The 20,517-nt window shown below is 40.6% G+C and overlaps 1 protein-coding gene across 2 annotated transcripts in view; it reads left to right on the plus strand.

Annotated features, from left to right (window-relative positions):
- The window catches only part of negr1 (neuronal growth regulator 1), a 169,093-nt gene that overhangs the window by 52,955 nt on the left and 95,621 nt on the right, over nt 1-20,517 (plus strand). For both annotated transcript variants that reach the window (XM_040031684.1, XM_040031693.1), the window contains exon 2: nt 5,944-6,182. In XM_040031684.1, the coding sequence (XP_039887618.1) occupies nt 5,944-6,182 (239 nt within the window). The remainder of the gene's footprint in view (nt 1-5,943; nt 6,183-20,517) is intronic.

The raw sequence follows: 20,517 nt of genomic DNA on the forward strand, positions 1-20,517 counted from the left end.
CTGTTAAAGTGCATTGTAACTGGCATCTATACAAAGCTGACCAGAGCTTCTGATCTCTTCTGAAGAGGAGACTTTTTTAACGGCCACCTATGAAGCCAGTGTGAGAGATTCTGAAAGGACAATTTTAGGTGAGAAAACATAAAAATCAATAGCAGCTACACTGGAGACTATGTTTTCTATGGCGACCCTGTTTTACAAGAATATAATGATGAAAGTCTTGGAAGTTGTTGACAAGTAGTCCACATCAGTGGGCTGCACACAGGTTCATTGAACACTCTTACTAGTCCCGCCAAAGTGTGTTAAATTATAAGTCACTGAAGGGCTGTGATCATACATGTAGGCACCAAGCCTCCCAACACTTCTCTCAGCTGAAAATACATTAAAAATTGGCTTTATGTCACCGTAATGCGATTTAGTATCGACCACGGTCAATCCGAGTAATGAATTTGCCACTTGAAGCCCACAAATCTGCCATTATGTGAATACAGCACATTAAATAATCAGCACATCTCTAAAATCTAGTGTACAAGTGAATTCTTATTTTGTTGAAAAGCAAAAAAAAAACAGAAACGGAGTGAAACCTGCCTCGAGGCTCCTTCAGTAAATCTTGCCTGAGGGCAAGGACACCGTGGCTCAGGTGGTCAATGGGCTAACTAACTGACAGGTATGTGTGGGCTCTCCACAGGATCTGCACTTCTCTCTTGTGCTTATTTAATTTTACCCACTCTCACATTGTTTGCCACTTATTTCTCACAATGCAGCAATGCTTTCTGTAAGGGGAGAACCAGCGTGGACGAAACCATTGTCCTCTACCCGCTTTCCTGACAGACACTTTTTTGGCATAGGGAGTAAAGAGCTTTGTGGTTAGTGCCAAACTGATTTCCTCGGTGGGTTTACTACTGGTGCTGGCAGTCTGCGTGGCATGTTGACAACGGCTAAAGAGCCAAACTTGATTGCTTCTTTTCCTGCTCATTATTACAGTATTCGTTACAGAATATGATGCGATTTCTTAACTACAGTCAGCACTGGGCTTGTGAGAGTGCTTATCCCCATGTTGTAACCTTTACTGAAGCTAAACATAACCTGTGTTGGTGCTGGTCTCTCAGGCATCGGAGCATGCTCTTATAAAACACGTTGAGTAAACTGAAGGTTGGTGGAGGACTATACCTTGTATGTTTAAGTTGTAATCATACTTATTTTAAATGTTACAATTTTCACGTCCAGTTATTAAAAACAAAAACAATAATTCAGATAGCCAAGAAGACTGAAAGAGAGCCTTTAGTGAACAAGATCTAACTAGAGGAAGTCCCGAGGTTTTTGAAAGTCATCCCATGGAAGGACTGTGAACACTTGTCTGGAATTATATCTGTTTAGAAATCATTGCTGCCAACAAGATACAAGCAGGTCTCTGAGGAATGTGACACTGTTCCTTTGCCCCACTCGGTACCAGCAAACGCCCCACAGTGACGTCCCCAACCAAAAGATTAAAAGTCCCTAAAAAGTTTTTTAAATTCAGAAACTGTATCCAACATATAATTTCAGCGTTAAATAAACATCAGCTGGTGGTCTTTGGTCAATGTCTTGTTATGGTTGAAAAATATTCCCAGCTGTATTTATTACTTACTGAACATTGCTGGTTCATGCTTAGATGTTCTAGGAAGCGTGAAACACGTAGGGGTCAAACTGGGATTGTGCAGGTGGGGACCCCCAAGGTCGGGTGTAGCGGTGTAGTATGAAGAAGTGAATTACTTAGAAATAAGTCAAATATTTGCTTGTTTTGTGATATAGATGTTTCTTTGTGTACAGGCTGTGACCTGTGCTGCTACTCCTGTATTCACTGCTTTTCACAGGTTTAGCACTTTCACTTTCACAGTTCAACAAGATATAAGCAGATGATTCATGAGCTACATGGCTGATTTCCAATCGCTAGACACTATAACGGGCATATAAAAAGTAGAATTAGGTGTCATGATCATTGCCCTAAATAATAATGATTTATTATATATATTTGATTGTCTATGTTTGACCTAACCTACCATTTACCATGAACAGGGTGCTCTGTACCAGTCCAGCCTATGGTTATTCACCACATTACTACAAACTAAGCAGTGTAACCAACACTAAACTGCCTGGCATTTTCATGCAACCTTTGAATAACACAAAATTAGTATACTTGTACTATGGAAAAGCGCAATTTAATCCGCACATAATTTATAGCTCAAGTATCTGATTTAAAAGCTCTAAAAGGAATGAGGACATTACATGAAAGGTTTAAATTTCCACTTTATCAGATTTCATGTGCCGAGAAGTCTTTACCTCCATTCCCTTTCCTGTGTTTCTTACATCTTTCTCAGTCTCTGACAGTTTCACTTATAAACTTTCTTTTCCTCTCCCTGGGAAATAAAGAACATTTATTTGCATTTTATATTATCTGTAACTTCAAAGAACTTTATTCTGTTTATGCTTCTCGTCCAGCTAGATCCTGAAGTACTGCGACCAACGTCATTTACATCTACACCATGAACAGCTCACATGCATGAGAGGAAAAAATGGGCAGTCCTGTGGGATATGATTATTTTCTTATTATTGAGAAAGCATCTCCTTGCTGTCACTGGAGCAACTCCACACTACAGGACACAAAAAATGAACTCATCGACATAAACATTAACCTGCCTATCAGATTTAAATGCTCGTTAATTGAAGGTGCCAGAACGCCGTTACAGATTGTTCCAGCCCACTTTAACCCCTGACTCAAATTCACGATCTCTTTCTCTGGGGTTCATTTCTCATCCTGCTGAGGTAACCAACTTCAGACAAAAACAGCTGCATCACAGGGTTTATGATCCTGACATCAGGGGAAGACTTATGGCGTTACAGTGGATGTAACAGCCCAACACGTTCATTTCACAATGGAAAAAATGATAGAGAATTTAGATGTTAATGCAGATAGGCTTAAACCTTACCAGCTGTAAAGTGTCGTTTACATGTGAAAAAACATTCTCGGGTAATAATAATCTGTGCACATGAATAAAGGGTTAATGGTTCTCTGTTTGCAATCATTTAGCAAATTAGTTACAAAGAATGAAGACACATGCATTTAATTCTTTCATAAGAATTTGATTGATATTTCTCACTTTGCAAGAGACGTGTGGCTAGATCTCTGTTCTACATGGAAACAACCTGAGTACCTGTCTGTTTAAGGTTGATGTTGTGCCAGTTTTGATCAGAGATGACGGTGTATGCTTTTATAAATAATCATGTTAAATAATCAAAAGTGCAACATTGAACAGAAAAAGTAATACTAATTTATTTTTGTTGTGTTCCAGTTGCCTCGTTTTCAGTGTCTAAAAGATTTCAGTCCTTGTTGATTCAGCTGTACCTGTAGTTCCTTCTGCTAGCTGTACATGAGGCTTAAAACTGCAGATCACACAATACAGGAGGCAGGAACACAAACTACGGTGTTGTAATTGGAAAAGAAAATCAGGCAATAGCTGGCCTTTTCCACTCTGGGTGGGACCGTGATGTGATCTTATGCTGCACATAGCATAAGTCTATAAACGGCAGGGCTCAACGAGAGTGGAAGTTGGTTACCTATCTAAGAAGGTGGTGGTGGTGGTGGTGTACCTGCACTCTACATCAAATGCACACTGTGGGAGCTCTTTCTTGTTCCACTGCTCCCTCCAATATTTCAAAGTGATCCACTGAAAACTGCCAAAAATGACTGGCCATGGTTTGTCGATGCAGTTTTCAGTTAGTGCTGCAAACACAGACACTACTGTATAATAAAATCTAACACTATGAAACTTGGGCATATATAATGTTTTCATATATGTATATATGCACACACACACACACACACACACACACACACACACACGCACACGCACACACACACACACACACACACGCGCACGCACACACACACACACACACACACACACACACACACACACGTATTAAAAAGAGAGCTACTTTAACCTCCTTTTACTTTTACCTCCAACAAGGCATTGTGCTTTTTGAAGGCTGGTGTACAGACTGTCGAGTACAACCAGTACAAAGGAAGCGATTCTAGCACCTGGTGATTTGCCAGAAGTAAACAAATGACTTAAATGAGCATGGCTGGAGCACTTGCTAGATGTGCTCCGTATGACAGGAAGATCAGATGGTGAACAGAAATTACTGATTAACTAGTTACTAGTTAAAAAGCTCAACCCAACATGCAATATCCCAGTTTTTCCAGGAAAAATACTACCTGGGTTCCTACAATATTAATACAATAATTACAATAATTTGGTGAATCTGTTGAAATAAAGTAACACCACCAACAGCATGATATGCAATATCAGTGACACAGTAATAATTCCAGTGACAGCCTAAATCAAACGTGTGGACCAAAGTAGCCTAAATATTATTGAACAATTAGCATTTAAGAATAACTAAACTAACTTAATCTTTGAACTCTTCAGGAGCTTCAGGATATTATCACATAATAATATTGAAAAATATATTTGACCTAAACTGTTTTATCTTGGGTCAAACGTTTGAACCAGCTGCTTAAAGTGACCGTCATCACCAGCTGCTAGTATCTCTTTGTTGCCTGATTGTGCACGATGTTGTGTGTTTGTCTCAAGTGGTGGAACAGAATCGACTGCAGGAGCAGTTTTCTTGCATATTTTGCAAATCACCGTTCTTCATCAGACGTTGTTCAAGTAACTTCCTTTTAGCTACTAAATCGTCATCTGAGACGTAATATGTGGCTCTTGCTGGCAGACATGCCTGGGCTTGTCTCGCTGTTCTGCAAACACAAGGTGTTGCTATGGCAATGATATCTAAATATGACACTTTAAGACACACATTAATATACCACCACAAGGCTGCCCTTGCTGGCACCCTGTAGCAGCAGATTCACACTTCAAATTAGGTAGTTTTCATTAACAGTAACTGATTGGAAAAGAAGGAAGGAAATGCCCTTTATTTTGCTTGCTGTAAAAGATGCCGCTTCCTGCATGTTGCAATCACTGATAAAGCATCGTTCACTATTTTCTTTTCTATACTGTCAGAAATACCAGAAATATCTAATTTCCTTGAAATATCATCCTATAATTTTGCCCATCCCTGTTTCCCATTTTGAATACTTTAAGATTTCTGCCTTCAAAGACACAAACATATCTCAGTTTGGCACACGCTATGTCATTGTCTAAATTTCTGGCAAGGTGTGTTGACAACCATGTCTCCCCATTGCAGTCAGTAAGTAACCTGACCTGGTGATGCAAAGGTTGAAGGTTTGAATCTCTAGACTGTAAACAGTGCTGCTCTTCGCACATGGGTGTGTGTTAGGGCAACAGGCACTCACAATCTGCTCGGACTCTGGAGTACAGTTCCAAGTGTTTCTTTTCTGACTGCTGTAGTTTGTGTCTTTTTGTCATAAAACTCATCAGTTTGCCTTAAATTAAGTCAGACGCACCTTCAGTCAGTCAACTGCTGAAGTATAAAGATGCCTATTAACACTTAACTGTTAAAATGCCACTGAAAATGTGACAAAGAATTTCACTTTGAACTTGTTTAGAGTGTCAACAACAGCGCAGTCTTTGTTATTCTGATGGCTTTGGGATAATTTAGTCTCAAAACAAATCAAATCTCAAAGCAACCTTGAACTTCTTACATGTTAAATCACTTTGTCAAGTTGATGAGATTTCTGTATTTTGTGAGACTCGCCTTTTGGCACATTAAAGATTTCACCTGTTTTCTGAGTTAAAAAAATAATAAACAGCAGGAGGTGTCTTCTAAATAGGAAGACAGTAATATTTGTCAAGAAAGGTGACATTTTCTAGACATTGCTAATAAGTCAAAGACATTCTTCAGCAAAGATGATGACTTAAGAATACTTTGAGACGGATGTGTTTTTCCAAGTAAATCTAAATGTGTCTTTTTTTGTTGATCCAGGTGCTACTTGTTGGATGGGATCTCTAAAGGAGCCTGGCTGAACCGCTCAAGCATCATATTCGCAGGGAATGACAAGTGGTCTGTGGATCCACGTGTGTCCATAGTGTCCAGTGTTGGAGACAAACATGAGTACAGCCTTCAGATACAGAAAGTGGATGTAACTGATGATGGCCTTTACACATGCTCGATTCAGAGTGAGCGTAACCCGCGGCCAAAGGTCCTCAACCTCATTGTAAAAGGTGCGTGCAGGCCATGCGTGTTCTTTACTTTGTCTGTGTGTAGCATATGTTCATTAGTATGTATATGTTGGTGATTATCATAACTTACATTGTTCCATTTCCAAGCATGCACGTGTTTCAGTTGTCTGCACATATCTGCAGTTCAATTTTGGTTGTTTAAATCGTAGGCGCAGAGTTTTCAAGCATCACAAAAAGCGAGCTGCAGCTTCCGTCCTGTGCCTTTTCTGATCTAACACCTTATGTCTTGCTCACAAAGGCAAAGGCTTGAGAAATTGCTTTGGTGACGGGAAACCGACATTTTAAGGTACATTGTATGCCCGCAGGCCATGCAGCAAAAAGCCGGTTGGTTTAAATTACTGGAGGCAAAGTAGCTTTAATCAGGCCTCTCTGGATTTTGTCGCAGCAGGCAAAACAAAAAGAGATCCAATTCTGATAACTTTTAACTACATCCTGCACTTGCTGATATGCTATATATGCACTATGCATTGCTTAGCAGACGATAATGTTGTGAATTTTAGTTTTCGACACAAATGTGCTGGCACTGAGCTTTTCAGAGGTTGTCTGCATTGGGCTTTATCTCGGGCAGCGTGCATTTTTTTAGGGATTTTAATGGGCCCACCCATGTTATGTTTCTTTTCTAGGCTGATGTGAAGATTTCATTAAAAAATGTCTCTCTCTTAATCCTAATATTTATTTCACAACATTGTCTCCTGGCCTACATTCACACACACACACACCCGTCGGCAGGTATCAGATTAATTGAAAATGCACAACAAATTATTCTCATTCTGCTTTAAGCCTAGCCAAGGTAAGGATTAATTTATGAAAACATAATGTTGCACACCTCCGCACAAGCAGCACAGTATTAATAGAAGAGGTGAGGGTCAGGAGCACTGAAGTTTGAGCAGTGATATGTGAAATGTGCAAGTGGAAATAGCTCTCCAGCTGGCGTCTCTGTTGTGACATATGGAGAGAGCTTATGAAAATTTTTTTCAGGCATGTGATCCTACCTGCAGTTTGATTTGTTTGTTGTGAGCTGTAATTGAAAGTATTTGTTTCGCCTTTATCCACGTTAAACTGGTACAAGAGCACCAGGGTTTGGAAAAGAAAAAAAAAGAGTCACATCAATTCGCAAACAGCACGGACGGCGCTTCTGTAAACTGCTATCCTGTGAGGTAGCACTTTTCACCGGGGATAAGAAGAGTAGTCAAAACAAATCACTGTTTACCTTCTCAGGTGTCCGTCCCTGTTCAACAAGCAGCACAACATGAAAGCAGCGCGCTTTTAAAACAGTCTGTTTCCCCAAATTTCTTAATCTGCTGCCTGTAGTGTGCAAATATTAAACTGTGTGGGCGTCGAGCGGCAACTAAGGTTGGTTTCGAAGGTACAAAGTGGTGTTTGAACAATTGTGCTTGTTTGGCTGCTGATGAGAGCGCATTCACTGTGCTGCCGTTCAAAAATGGCCTTTGGTTAACAATCCTAACAATCCTGTCGGTTTTAAAGGGTCACAGAATTTAAATGCTATACTCCTGGTACTTTTTTATAGCTCCTTTTTTGGAGGACGGACTCCACCCCATCCATTTTCGTGTCAGTCCACAAAGGACAACGTTTCATAGAAAAACTTTTCTTTTAGTTGATTGTAACTTTGTGGCAAACCTGCAGACAAAATTGCAGGTAAACATCAGCTAGCTGAGTGAAAGTTGGAGGCAAAAACTGAAATCAACAGTGAAGTCCAGGTTTTATTCTTACATATAAGAACACGTGAAAAATATGAGATTTTTTTCTGTCAGCGTGATATATTTGGCATCAGTAAATCTCAAACGGAGACAGGATTAGAAGAAAGTGAAAGACTTTGTGGAGCTGCACCGACACAGCTCTGCTGATCCGTCTGTGCAGGTTAGCATAATAAAGTTACAGCAGGTGGATAGATAGTGGATAGAGCTACAGATTAGATTTAGTGTGTAACCTCCTTCTTGGGCCGGTTGTCGTCACTTTGCTGAAAAACTTTTCTGGTTGAAACTCGGCCTTTCCGATTCTGCTGTCGTCACCTTCCTGTTTGTTGTTACCTGCTTCAACTGTGACCACATCACAGCCCCATAACTGTTCATGCTGGCGCTTGACTCCCTGCAGTCTTCTTCTTAATGATGGATGTTATGTGTGCTGAATCAGTGCTGATGTAAAACAGAAGAAGTTGAAGCGTTTTCTCCAGAAAGTCTCATCTTTTCAAGCCGTTGTAGCATCTTCCTGTCTATAATCTGGGAATCTTTGAGCTTCACTCATCTATCAATTAAAAGGTGGTAAATCTGACCTACTCGTACACGCGGGTCTCTACACCAGCCACTACAGCTGCGGCGTGTGCCTCAGGTAATTAAAACTAAAGAGTGCACGGCAAGCTAAAACAACATCACAGAGTGGGGCGTGCCACCATTCACAAAGATGACAACAGCAAGCAAAAACAGGTCAATATAATTGGCTGTGCGAATGCAAGCAGAAAAAAACAAGCCCCCTGAAAGTTTGTAGTTCTCCGGCAGCTCCCCGGTGAGCTGGGACCCTCAGAGTCACGAGAAGTCTTTAGTGCAAATGCACCTTATCTAATTTCTTTTTAATCTCTCATCAAGAAATTGAGCGTCCATAGCCTCACTTATTGTTTGTTAATGAAGATGGGCTTAAACCTTTAATAAAAAATGCAGAGTTCTATCAGCACTTGTCAACTCCTCAGAGCACCGCAGCGCCTCTGCAGTTATAGCCACTGTGCTATAGCTGAAAGGTCACAGGGGCAAATCCCGCCTCTGCCAATGTGTCCATCAGCAGTCTTGAGCCTTGTTAGCGTTTCCTCAAGTGAAAGCATACACCCCCAGACGCACGCACACACCAACACAAGCACACAGGCGTTCGCTTCCTCTCAGCGAATGATGAATTTACTTCTAGAAATGTGTCCGTTCACTTTAAAGAGATTCCTCAAACTGGCCTTGAATACTGATTTTATAAAGTAGATCACATATCAGTAAGATGGGGCACGAAACACTGTTCTGCATGTCCCTTCCTGTGTAGGTAATAAAAGTGGCCATTGGCATTCAGTTGCCTTTATTAAAGGTTGACGCATCAAACTTTTTCTGAAAAGTACATTTTCTGCACTTTTTTTTTTTTTTAGGAAAAGTCATTTTGAAAAGGCACACAGAAGCTTGAAATTGTATTATATCTGTAAGCTCAGTAATACAGAATGATTGTGCTTCTTATGTTGAACTTTTAGGAGCTGGAATTTCAATGAGATCCATGCAGTAAGATGTGTAATGCAAATTTTTAATGGGGGGGTGCAAATGGGCACTGGTATTAGTAAGACTGCTTGGGGTTAGGTACCAGGAGAGAAAAGGTCAACACATCCCTATAAGTTAGGGCTAATTGCTGGTCAAAAGGTTATAATGAAAGCACCTTTGTCTGGAGGTTATAATAAGAAAATCTCATACTTTTTTTACACTAACCTATTGTGTTCACATTGTTGAATTTGCCCCATTGAGCAGCCGTTATAAGCAATTCTAGGATTGACTAGAGTGGAGGGAAGAGAGTGAAGACTGCTTTTATTTGCTGATATTCACATGGACAGAACGCACATAGAGTTGCTTTCCCTGCTCGGGCCACATTTTACAGGTACACCATGTTTCTGAATATGTATGTGATAAACTGTAATCAGCTGCTTGGCAGGCAGTAATGTGAGCTGCACGACCGTCATGTTTTTGTAGGCGTTGGTTTTCCGAAGAACAGTTTGTAATGGGAATCTTACCAGGGGTGTTGTGGGTCATGGCAGCTCCTCACCACTGGCCATATGGCCACAATCAAACCGAAGCTAATGTGCCAGCTGTCAGCTGCATAATAAGTCTTGGAATGGCTAGAATTCCTGATGGATGTGACATAATGGCTAAGATTTGGCAAAAGTTTGACCTACAAATAGCAACTGTTGTTCGCAAATGTAACATGTTGACCATCAAAGTCAGTGATGTCAGTGCATTATACTCTGAGAACTGCATTTTATTTCACATAAACAATAACGAGGCTGAACAGAAGCTGTTTAGCAGAGAGCCTGCAGCTTCGTTAAACCTGTAGTGTAGGACAAAGACTGGGTAGTGATAGCAGAAAACAAAAATATCTGAACGCTATATGAAGGGATGTGGTCACTGTTTCCTTGATGGATGATGAGCAGACGATATAATCATGTGAAAAAGTGTAAAACATGGAGATCCCTAAATGTACTTATGCTGTTATCAGCTTTCAGTAAAGCTTGATGGCGTTTTGATTGTGTTATGTATCTAAATCTGTTGAGTCATCAGGCAAATGGACAGACAGCTCTGTGTATCTGAGAGGGAGCTGCAGGCAGGAAGTATGCTGAAATACAGATGACTACCTCCAGCTGATGAATGCCGATAGGCATGTCTTTGACAGGTCGCTAGAGCTAGTTAAAAAATTTGGTTCATTACATTGCCATTGCCAGTCTGTCCCAAAGCATATGTGTGGTCTTCTGGCATCTCTGCCATTTTACACCATATTGTGCTTCAGTTCATTTTCTTTGTCAAAACTGTGCACTGGGAAACCTTACCTGTCACTGTGTGGTAGTTGTGTACACATGCTTAAGCCCACTCATCGAGAACAGAGGGATTTCTTTACAGATGAGATGTAGCAGAGGAGCCGCTCTGTCATGTTGCAGAGGCTTCTGGGAGCATGCTGTTTTTTTCATCTGCTGAAATGAAAGGGAAGACTTGCTAAGAAAAAAAACAGACACTTTAATCTGAGCTTTTCAGTCCAAGCATGCAACATTTATTAATACCGCAACACAAATGTTACAGTTGACTTAAAAGGATTTCATGGCGTTGGATTTTTTTGGGGCGTTTTTACTTTGCTTGACGGTGCACCATGGAAGAGTAACATGGAAAATTGGAGCAAGAAGGGATTACTGCATGAAAATATGCAATGGTCTCAACTCATTTCAGGTGCATGGTTGGGTCTTTGACTAGTTGATCCACCGAGCAATTATGCTTATCTGAAATGAATATCTTTGTCTGCAGTGCAGGGAGTGGCTTTCTTGCATCCGGTCATTTACAGATTTGAAAATGGAGATATTTGAATATTTCACCAAGCTGTGGGGCAGAAAAGACGAATGCTAAAATACAAGCGAGGAACATTTGCCAAAAGTTGGACATTTTTAAGGGACAGCTTGTGATGGAGATGGAAGTAATGTTCAACGCTTCGCTTCATAAATCCTTCAAATTCACCAGTCCCTTAACAATGATGACTTGGCAAATTGAGAACCCACTGAAAGTTTGTAACTTTGATAAATATGTAAAGCTGTTTTTGGAATTGTTCTACTTTTTTTTCTTCTTTTTTTAAAAAACTGAATCTCCATGTGTTTCCTTTTTAGTCGTCTCTCGCTCAGCAGAAACCTTTACATTATTTATGGCAATGAAAAATAACGTCAGTTTTATACGAGCGGATGAAGACGGAGGTAAAGACGAGAATTTTTTTCCCTCCTTCTCTGGAGTCGCATCCCTCGGGATTTCTCCTTACCCGAACCTACGGCACCAGGAATCTCTAGTTATCGTCACGCTTCTTAATGCATGAATCACATGCTGCTCTATTAGAGGCTAGAGGTGGGATATGACTTTGCTGTCTTCTCTAAGAATCATTTAATCTCAGTGTGACATTTATCCCCCTCAGAGACCTTATGTCACCTCAGCAAATTAGACATTTGCATCTGTGCCCCTCCCACCCCCCATAGCTTTTTTTGCAAACGGTGCCCCTGAGAGGTGGGTGGAAAAAATTGTTCAGAATGCACTATTGCGCTGGCATTACAGCTCAGAGACACACAACGCCGAGGGCACCGTCTCGACACCACATTTTCTCTTTGTTGTCATTGCACATGGAGTAAGCTCAGTGCGCCAAAACAAAAATAGGAAGATGAGAGGACTGCGGGTCTGTCGGATGCAGAGAAGCATATTCATATTCCACAGAGTGATGCGAAGATTAAACTCAGCTCAACTCCAGATCTACTTCTTTTTTTTTTTTAAATTGAAATCACAACAACAGTCCTCTGAAGGTGCCAGTGCCCGCTCGCCCTCTCTCTCTCACGTAATCTCAGCCAAAAGCAGTGATCATAAGGCCACAGGGGGTCTGCTAAATTACTAAAGGGTCCCTGTTTTCCTCCAGGTACTTTTGGCACAGGTGCCGAGCAGTTAGACCATTCTTCAAATACTCGACTTAACAAGATTAAACCAAATGGGCTCTGCCTTGTGGCTGTGCACTGATTATTGAGTGAATGCGAAATGCTCTGACCATGAAGTAACTAGTTCATGTGAACCCTGCTGTTCTTCCTGCATATTCTCCTCTCTCCATCCCTCTTACACTAACTTAGCAGCAATCCCCCCCGAACAGCATCTGATGCAGGATACTGAAAGATTGGCATCAGGCCCAGCCCGCCCCTTCTGTACATCACATAAGCGGCCTCCTCCTCAGCCGCCATTCTATTCCTCGCTCTCGGTTAATTAAGATTGTAGATGTGATAATGCATTAAATATGCACAGCACCTCTCATCTAAGAATATCTTGTCACAGCGAGGAAGGGGAAAGAAGCATACTTCCTTTCACCATCAGTAGCTGCTCACACAGGCATTGGAAATGCATTTCAAGGTTTCATCACCATGAATTTGTTAAGAGAAATCTTGTTCACATAATGCAGTATGTCTAAAGATATAGGATTTCATGTGGGATTTTACATGTTGCCCTGGCGTGGTGTATTGCTTCGTAGGGGTTAACGTTTTTCAAAAAATGTGAGCAGTAATCCTGTATGTGATGAAAATGCTTTGGACATTAATATGGATCAAAGCGGATCCACAGTGAAAAGTCGCCCACGCCCATGGAGTGAGTCAGCCTGGAAAGAGTGTTTCACAGCGAGAAGAGAAATGGAGGGTTAAACCTCCGGTTGCAGCTCCTCTCTTTAATGTCAGCGCAGAAGCAGTGTGTAATTACATGGCATAAAAAGACCAAGCAAATCGCAGTTTATTCGTAATGTGCTATGATTCTGTCAGTCTCATTAATTGTTGGGTGCTTTTAAAAAAAAGATTTCATTTTCTCGTGACCTGAGCCCGAAAATACAGTCCTGTCAAGCATCGCTAAAGCACCTCTGTGACAAAATCCACACAGCGAATGCCTTTGCGTTGCCATTTCTCCTTCACTGACTGTCACAAACTCCACTTGAGTATTAGTGACATCGATGTTATAAAATTTACACGTAATTGCAACCTAGCTCTGCTTTGCTCTTGATTCAATTTCAAACAGATTGCTCCCAGTGCACATATTGGTTAAACAATTTTCCTTTTAAACTCGATGTCAAGTAGCTTAAAAAGTTTAAAGTTAACTTCTGCATATTTCAGTGAAACTGAAACACGGCGGGACATTTTGTCAATAGTCGATGCAGCTTACCTAAAGATATTAGATTAGACATTTACTCTAATAGTCTACAAGTGTTACAAGGAATGAACAATCAGAGGAGTAATTTTCCTGTATAAGCAGTCATTTCAGCCGATAAGGACAGAAATGCAGCTTTTTTATTTTTAAATGAGTAATAAAGATGCTCTTCCTGTCTGTGTGCGTTGGACTCAACCTGCAACTCAACTGATTGAACTTTGACCACTGCGCTCTGTGACACGCCTTCGCACGAAGGCCTACTGTCGCCTACTGTACAGCTGCGCTAAGCTCAAGCACACGATGAAGGAAAACATTCTGTGATTATCGGAGTTCTGTGAACTGGTTTACGTGCATATAGAGGGACTTCCAGTCTTTGCGTAAGTCATTCCTTTCAACAGCTGTGGGGACCTCGGGAGGAAAGCAGTGTTGTGGGAACGACACACTCTTCACTACTAAGGTATAACAATGTATATAAAGCAATGTGGAGACCAATGCCGAGCATTTTATAGCTGTAGTGTGTTACACTTGATGTTTTTAGTTACATTAACCAAAGTTACATTTTAGCTGAGCTAGAATTACTGTTACAACTAGAAATTTTATTAAGATAAAATTAGATTTTAATTAAAAAAAGATGAATTACACTGAGATTATTGACTTATCTAGTTTTATCTAGTCTAGATGAAAGACTTGGAAGACTGAAAGACTGCTCTTGTTGCATGATGATTGTTATCAAAGTGGAAAACAGACACTTTGACAACATTACTGCAATAGCTTCTAATGCCTGTGAAAAGATGTTCTATGAACAGGGAATAGTGAATCAGCATCAGCTGGAATAACTGAGTATCAAGGCCTCAGTGGAATAATAATGCACTGAAACAATGTGGCTGCCATTTATATTGCAGGGGAAAGTGTGGAGAGAATATGAGTGCGTCTAAAGGAACAGATTTGCCATTATGGCCCCTGACATTTAGTTAGCCACCAATCATTGCACGTTTGTGTGTGTGTGTGTGTCTCTGTGTGGGTGTCTGTGTTTGTGAATTTTTATCTAAGCTCTTGTAAATTTCTCTCATCACGAGGTGTTTGCATGCATGCAGCAATATATATTTGTACAACTGCATGCACATGTGCGCGTGTGTGTAGTTGGTTGAGCATCTGCGTGAGCCTAAAGTGAATCCTCATTATGAAAATGGCTGATATTAGGCATTGTTAATTAAAATGAGTGAGGTTAAAGGTCAGCCGCTCAGCTCTCACGTCTGTCTTCTCTAGAGAATAGAGAATAGAGGCAGCTTGAGTGGAGAAAACTTTCATTTGGAGCCTTGAACGGTATTCACAGGTAAAAGAGCTTAACATGAAATTTGCCTCCTTATTGTCACCTTTTACGTCTGTAAATACCTCAAAATTACATTCCACGTGATCTGTTATGTAAAAATGTAATTGCCTTGTGCATGCTGGTTTTATTTTATTCACAATAAAAAAATGGAGTGATGTTTATTTTTATACTTTTTGTACTTTGAAATGTATGCGCTGTATAGCTTTATTCTCCAGATTATAGTAATGGGTTTGTTTCCACCGAAAACCACAGAATGTAGAGTTACTCCCCGTGAATTTTCTTGGATGGTGTCCCACTTCAATTATCCTCTGGTTTTTTTTCATGTGTTCTCTGCATGCCTGTACTCGTGGATAACATTAGATTAATGGGCAGGAAAAATAAATCTCTGCTGTCACTCATTGTTGCCGATAGCCGTAAATATTCAATAAATTACCTCGAGTCGTGAAAGTGCACAGACACTCCAGCTTAGATAACACCTTTAATGCCGGGAAGGCCAAAATTGTTTAAAAAAAGAGTCGAGCACGTGATGTATAATTTAATTAAAATATAATAGAAATAAACTTGAAAAGTGATTTAATGAATCATGGGTAGCTGTAGCTGCTTAAATCAAAGCTTTATTTACTTCAGGTAAAGCGGGAACTTGGCCTTTATTTGAACCAAGACCTAATTAGGCTTTAATTCCAGTTTCCTCTCTTTTAACTGTTAATTGTGTCTTATTCAAGTAAAAAGCCTCGCTGTTAACTCTCAGTGCCTTTTTTCTTTAATTAGCCTTTTCTTAAACTTCATGTCTGGCTGTTGTCATGGTGAGTTCGACATGTTTTACATTGTCACAGCATGTGTTGGAACAATATAGGCATACCACGCTAGAAGAATTAGCAGACTGAATCCCCCATTATGTTTCCACATCGTCATCTCCTTTGATGCAGGTGATGTTGTTCATCTTGTCTCATTAGGTGCAATAAAATCATGATTTAAGACTTCTGAGAACCTTTGAGTTTGTTGAGTTGTCAAAATTAGTCACTTGTTGTTGTCGTCTCGTGCTGTTTTTCTTTTTCTTTTTTTAATTTTGTCTGTGACACATTCTTATTCCCGCTTACACACCTCAGATTAGTCTGGTTGTTTTTTTCAGTGCAGGAAGGAGGGATTAATGATCAAATAAAAGCAGTTAGATGTAGGAAAAAGGTCTTGTATGAATGTGAGAATGAGACATGTAGAGTAATCCATTTACTGTTGTGATGTCCTAAATAATTAAACGTGACCCCACCTGCAAGTAGTTCGTATTAAGTGCTGATCAGTGTTTACTCTGTCAGTAGTTTAGAAAACAGACAAACCAAATAACGATAAATCAGGGACACATTTTACTGCTGTGACCAACTGTGGTGATGACGGGGAGGCACGGCGAGATGACAATCGACACAGTAGAACCAGTAACTGCAGAGCAGAAACAGAGATACCTGCAGGAAGTCGAGCAGGAAGTTGAGCAGTCGAGTCCTGGTCCTGCTCGACTAAAACACGATCAGGGAAACAATAAGTAATCAATAAAACTTACTAGAAACAATTTTAACGTGGCTCCAAATATGACTTTTGTTGGTTTTTTCTACCTGACTGATCTTCGGTAGAACAGAGGGATTTGGACTTTAACATTTTGTGATGACTGTTTTTCTTTTGGTTTGTTTAAAAGTCATACGTAGTCGTATATAAACCCTGATTGCTTTTCAAATGAAATTTTCATGAGCATACATTACCCAGTCCTTGCCCAGTTTTTCCTTCCACGTGCCGTCCGATTTGAACTTTTGAATTGTGAACATGCGTGCTACTCTGGCATCGTTCTCCCCCTAAGCCTGACTGACTGTTCACACAGTCAGTCAGGCTTAGACGTGTCAGGCCATGGCTTTTGTGGTGTTAAACATTTGGTTCTCAGAGGTGTAAATCACAACAGAAATAAGAATTCTCTCACTTGTGTGTGGATACAAGCGTGCTTGTCCTCTAGGCTGTGTTTATCATACAGCATAACCTTCATCAATGGTGGGATGGCTGTGAAACTGATTTGCTGGGGGGGAAACACTGGCAGACATCTCAGAGATATACTGGCCCTAATTGGGCAGATAAATATCACAGGCTGCGCTCTCTGGCCTTACAGCACTGTTGCATACATCACCCTGAATGTAAACTGACCACCAGCAGTGGGGTGCCGCCCGCCTGTCTCGTCCGCGAGATTTATCTTCTGCCCAAAGTGCAATTAAAGAGCAGGGAGAGATTTCCTCTTTGTTGGCTTCCTTGACTACTAGCTGTCGTAGAAGTCTGGTCACAGAGACCCTCCGTCTTTGTTAGATTCAACGAGCCCTCCAACTAAGCGACTGCATCAGACCTTTTTTTCCCTTACCGTCTCAAAGAATCACATTTTAGACATGCAGGATTGTTCCACTTTTAAGAGACCACCCCTCGTTTTCCACCAGGAGACTGAAGTCGGAATTCTGTTTAGGACTCCAGGAAAGTGTTGCTTAATACTTTCATTTCACTCTGCTTAGTCAGGTGTAGGACCAAAGTTATTTGGTCAGGAAAACATATGGTTTAGGTCAAAATCCACTCAAGGATAAGACTGTTTTAGAAAGTCTATGCACACATTTTAGACAGACAGACAGATAGATAGAAAATTCCTCAGCAGCTCACATAAACACATATACACATATCTAACAGAACAAATTTGCTACACCAATGTACAGAAAAAAATAGAAACAGATGTTAAAAGAGCTGTGTATTGTAATGTAGCCTCCTCACTGCCATACAATAAATAGCCGTGGACTTTGGTAGTTTTTCCCCAAAATAAATATTAAACTCAAATAAGTAAAATAATCTTAAGAGGATAAAAATAATCATCAGTTCACTACTGTAGTGCAATGAAAATCTACGCACTAGATTTATACATGCTTGAATTACAGTAGCTATGTACTAGTAGTCTAACCATGACATTCAACCTACATGTTCTGGATACTGCAGCATTCATCTGTAGCAGCCTGACACACGATTTATTATCATAGACACAAAAACAGGCAAATCAGAGGTGGGATGCTTATTTAAAATGATCAGAGTCCTGGTGTTCTGTATTAACGTCTTTATCTTTCGAGACTAACAGCGTAAACAAATAGCAGGAACTGACATCTGTATTCGGCAAAGTAGCTGATAGTTTTTAATAATGAGCAATTTATTGAATATTCATGACTTTGGCCTTTCCAAAGCTCTCACTGGACAGGAATTGCCCTGTATTACCTACGTGTTTTTTAATCCAAATCTCCCTTTACCAACCCATGGGGACGACTGTGAAGAGAAGCAGTTGATACAGGAGCACCATCAGAATGAATGGAGCACACACAGATAATACACGTGCTGTATGCAGACACTTTCAGTGTTTGTGGTTGTGCACAGATGTGCATACTACATAGATGCACCCCCCCACACACACACAGACTCTGAGAGTAATCACTAATCCTCTTATGCACTTGAACCTTGAATTGTTTTGGCAGCCGATGCTATTTATCACGGACTTATATGACTCACCAATGAGAGGAATAAATCATGACTGAGGGAGACAGAAGGAGAGGAAGTGAGTTTGACAAACAATCCACGAGTGCGTTTCGACGCGATTCCAACTTTCCCGGACAGTTCGTCGCACTTCATGAAAATGTAGATTTCTTTTGCTCCACATGGCCCAGTCACAGGGATACGTAGCAATATTTCACAGTAATTGCACTACAAATGGACAAACAAAGGCAGGGCAGTGCGCATTGCTTTGATGGTTAAGGGTCTTCCAGAAGCCCAGTGGAGATTATGTTAATGTGCTCAAAGACGCTCATCAGAACTCTCAAGGGCACTCTGACAAGTATGATGAAAAGCACAGAAAGGCATCTTAAAATTTAGATTCACTGAGAAACTGGGTAGTTGAAAAACAGCATCTCTAAAATCGCACACACAAGACAGTGTTCGGTATCAGCGATCGTTTTATGTATCTACTCCCTGAGATGTACGGGCTATAGACGAAAACTACAGCTGCTTGGTGCTATTTCAACAGGGTTGGTATTTTGCATCTTAAAGCTACAGTGTGTACAATCTCACCACTAGATGTCAGTATATTGCAGATTGCAGTCAACTGAATTCCGTTTTCTTCACAACCCTAGCTACGGTGGACGTTGTAGGACAAGCAGTTCTGGCCACCATTCATCTTTAGTGAGTTTAAACTATCAGTCAGTATTTTATCTCACCTGGCGCCCATGTGTTCACTATAGAGGAGGCCGTGAAAGTTTGTAAAAGGAGTCTTGATACGAGGCAGCAAAGCTCACTTCTGTCTGATGACAGAGAAACGGAGGTGAGCCGATGTTTTTACCCCCGTTAGCCGACATTAGGACCTGCTGTTCTTGCAATGTCATTCTGTCATTTTTGCAATGTGAAATTTAATAAAACTGTTTTTCAAAAGCAATTAGGACACATTAGGACTTTCAGGACACTCAGCCTAACGTTAGCTGGCATAATGTTAGTTTATAACCAGCTGTTGTTGTTTTTTAGCTAGCTCGCTGTCAGCTGCACTGGGACAGGAGGGTCGCACGTCTGATCTGCTGACGGTAACTAAGTGTAACAATGTCAGGAACAAATAAGCATGTTTATGAATGTTTTTGTGTGTTAGAGCCCTGAATTCAGTTCAGGTGATAAGGCTTGAGGTGAGGAGGAAGAAGATGAGGTGGAAAAGAGGAAGGAGTAGAAAGTCATAATGAGCTAGATGATTAAATGTTAAATGGTCATATACAACTGAAAGAGCTGTTTGTGATCTGTAAATTAAAAGTAACTCACTTGGCCTATACGTTTGTAGCCGGTCTCTAGCCAGATACATACAAGGCGATTGTGAAGAATGGCCATCTCTGACACTGTACTCAAGGTGGTGGCTTCATGTGAATGAAGTTTATGGGAATGCATCAATTTAATAGAAAACGTAATTACACAATCACTTTTATGAGTACAGCATTTTTGTTTTCTATTAAATAACTACTTTTAACTAATAATCCACATTTTTCTTCATAAATAATGAAACGCAAAGACCGACTGATGAGCAACAGGCCAATAAAGAGCAGATCCAAACACCCACTGAGCTCAGCTCTTTTGTTATGACTGTGTGTGTGTGTGCTAGCTGCAAACTGCTTTCTCCCCATTAATCAAGACCCAGGCTCTAAAGGTTGAACTTTGACCTTTAGGATCAGTGACAGATGGAGGCCAAGATTGTGTCCCATCACATTATTAGTTCATACACACAAGCTAAGAGTTGAGATGCACCCATAGCAGTGGTCATTTAATCCCTGGCTCACATTTTGCAGCCTGAAAGCTGCATGCCCTCTCACAGTCTCTCTGTTTATTTGTGACAGTAAACTATTTAAGGGGCCTGTGAGTAGCCACACCAATCAGAGACACTTTGCTGCCATGCAGCTAATTGAAAAACCAGCAATCATCCTTGAGATTTAAGTGTCCCACACGTAGAGGAATTTTGTTTATAAGCAAGATGCTGTGGCTTTAAAGA

This window comes from Simochromis diagramma, unplaced genomic scaffold (assembly GCF_900408965.1).
Source record: "Simochromis diagramma unplaced genomic scaffold, fSimDia1.1 OVJJ01000334.1, whole genome shotgun sequence".
In the NCBI taxonomy this organism is placed as follows: Eukaryota; Metazoa; Chordata; class Actinopteri; order Cichliformes; family Cichlidae; genus Simochromis; species Simochromis diagramma.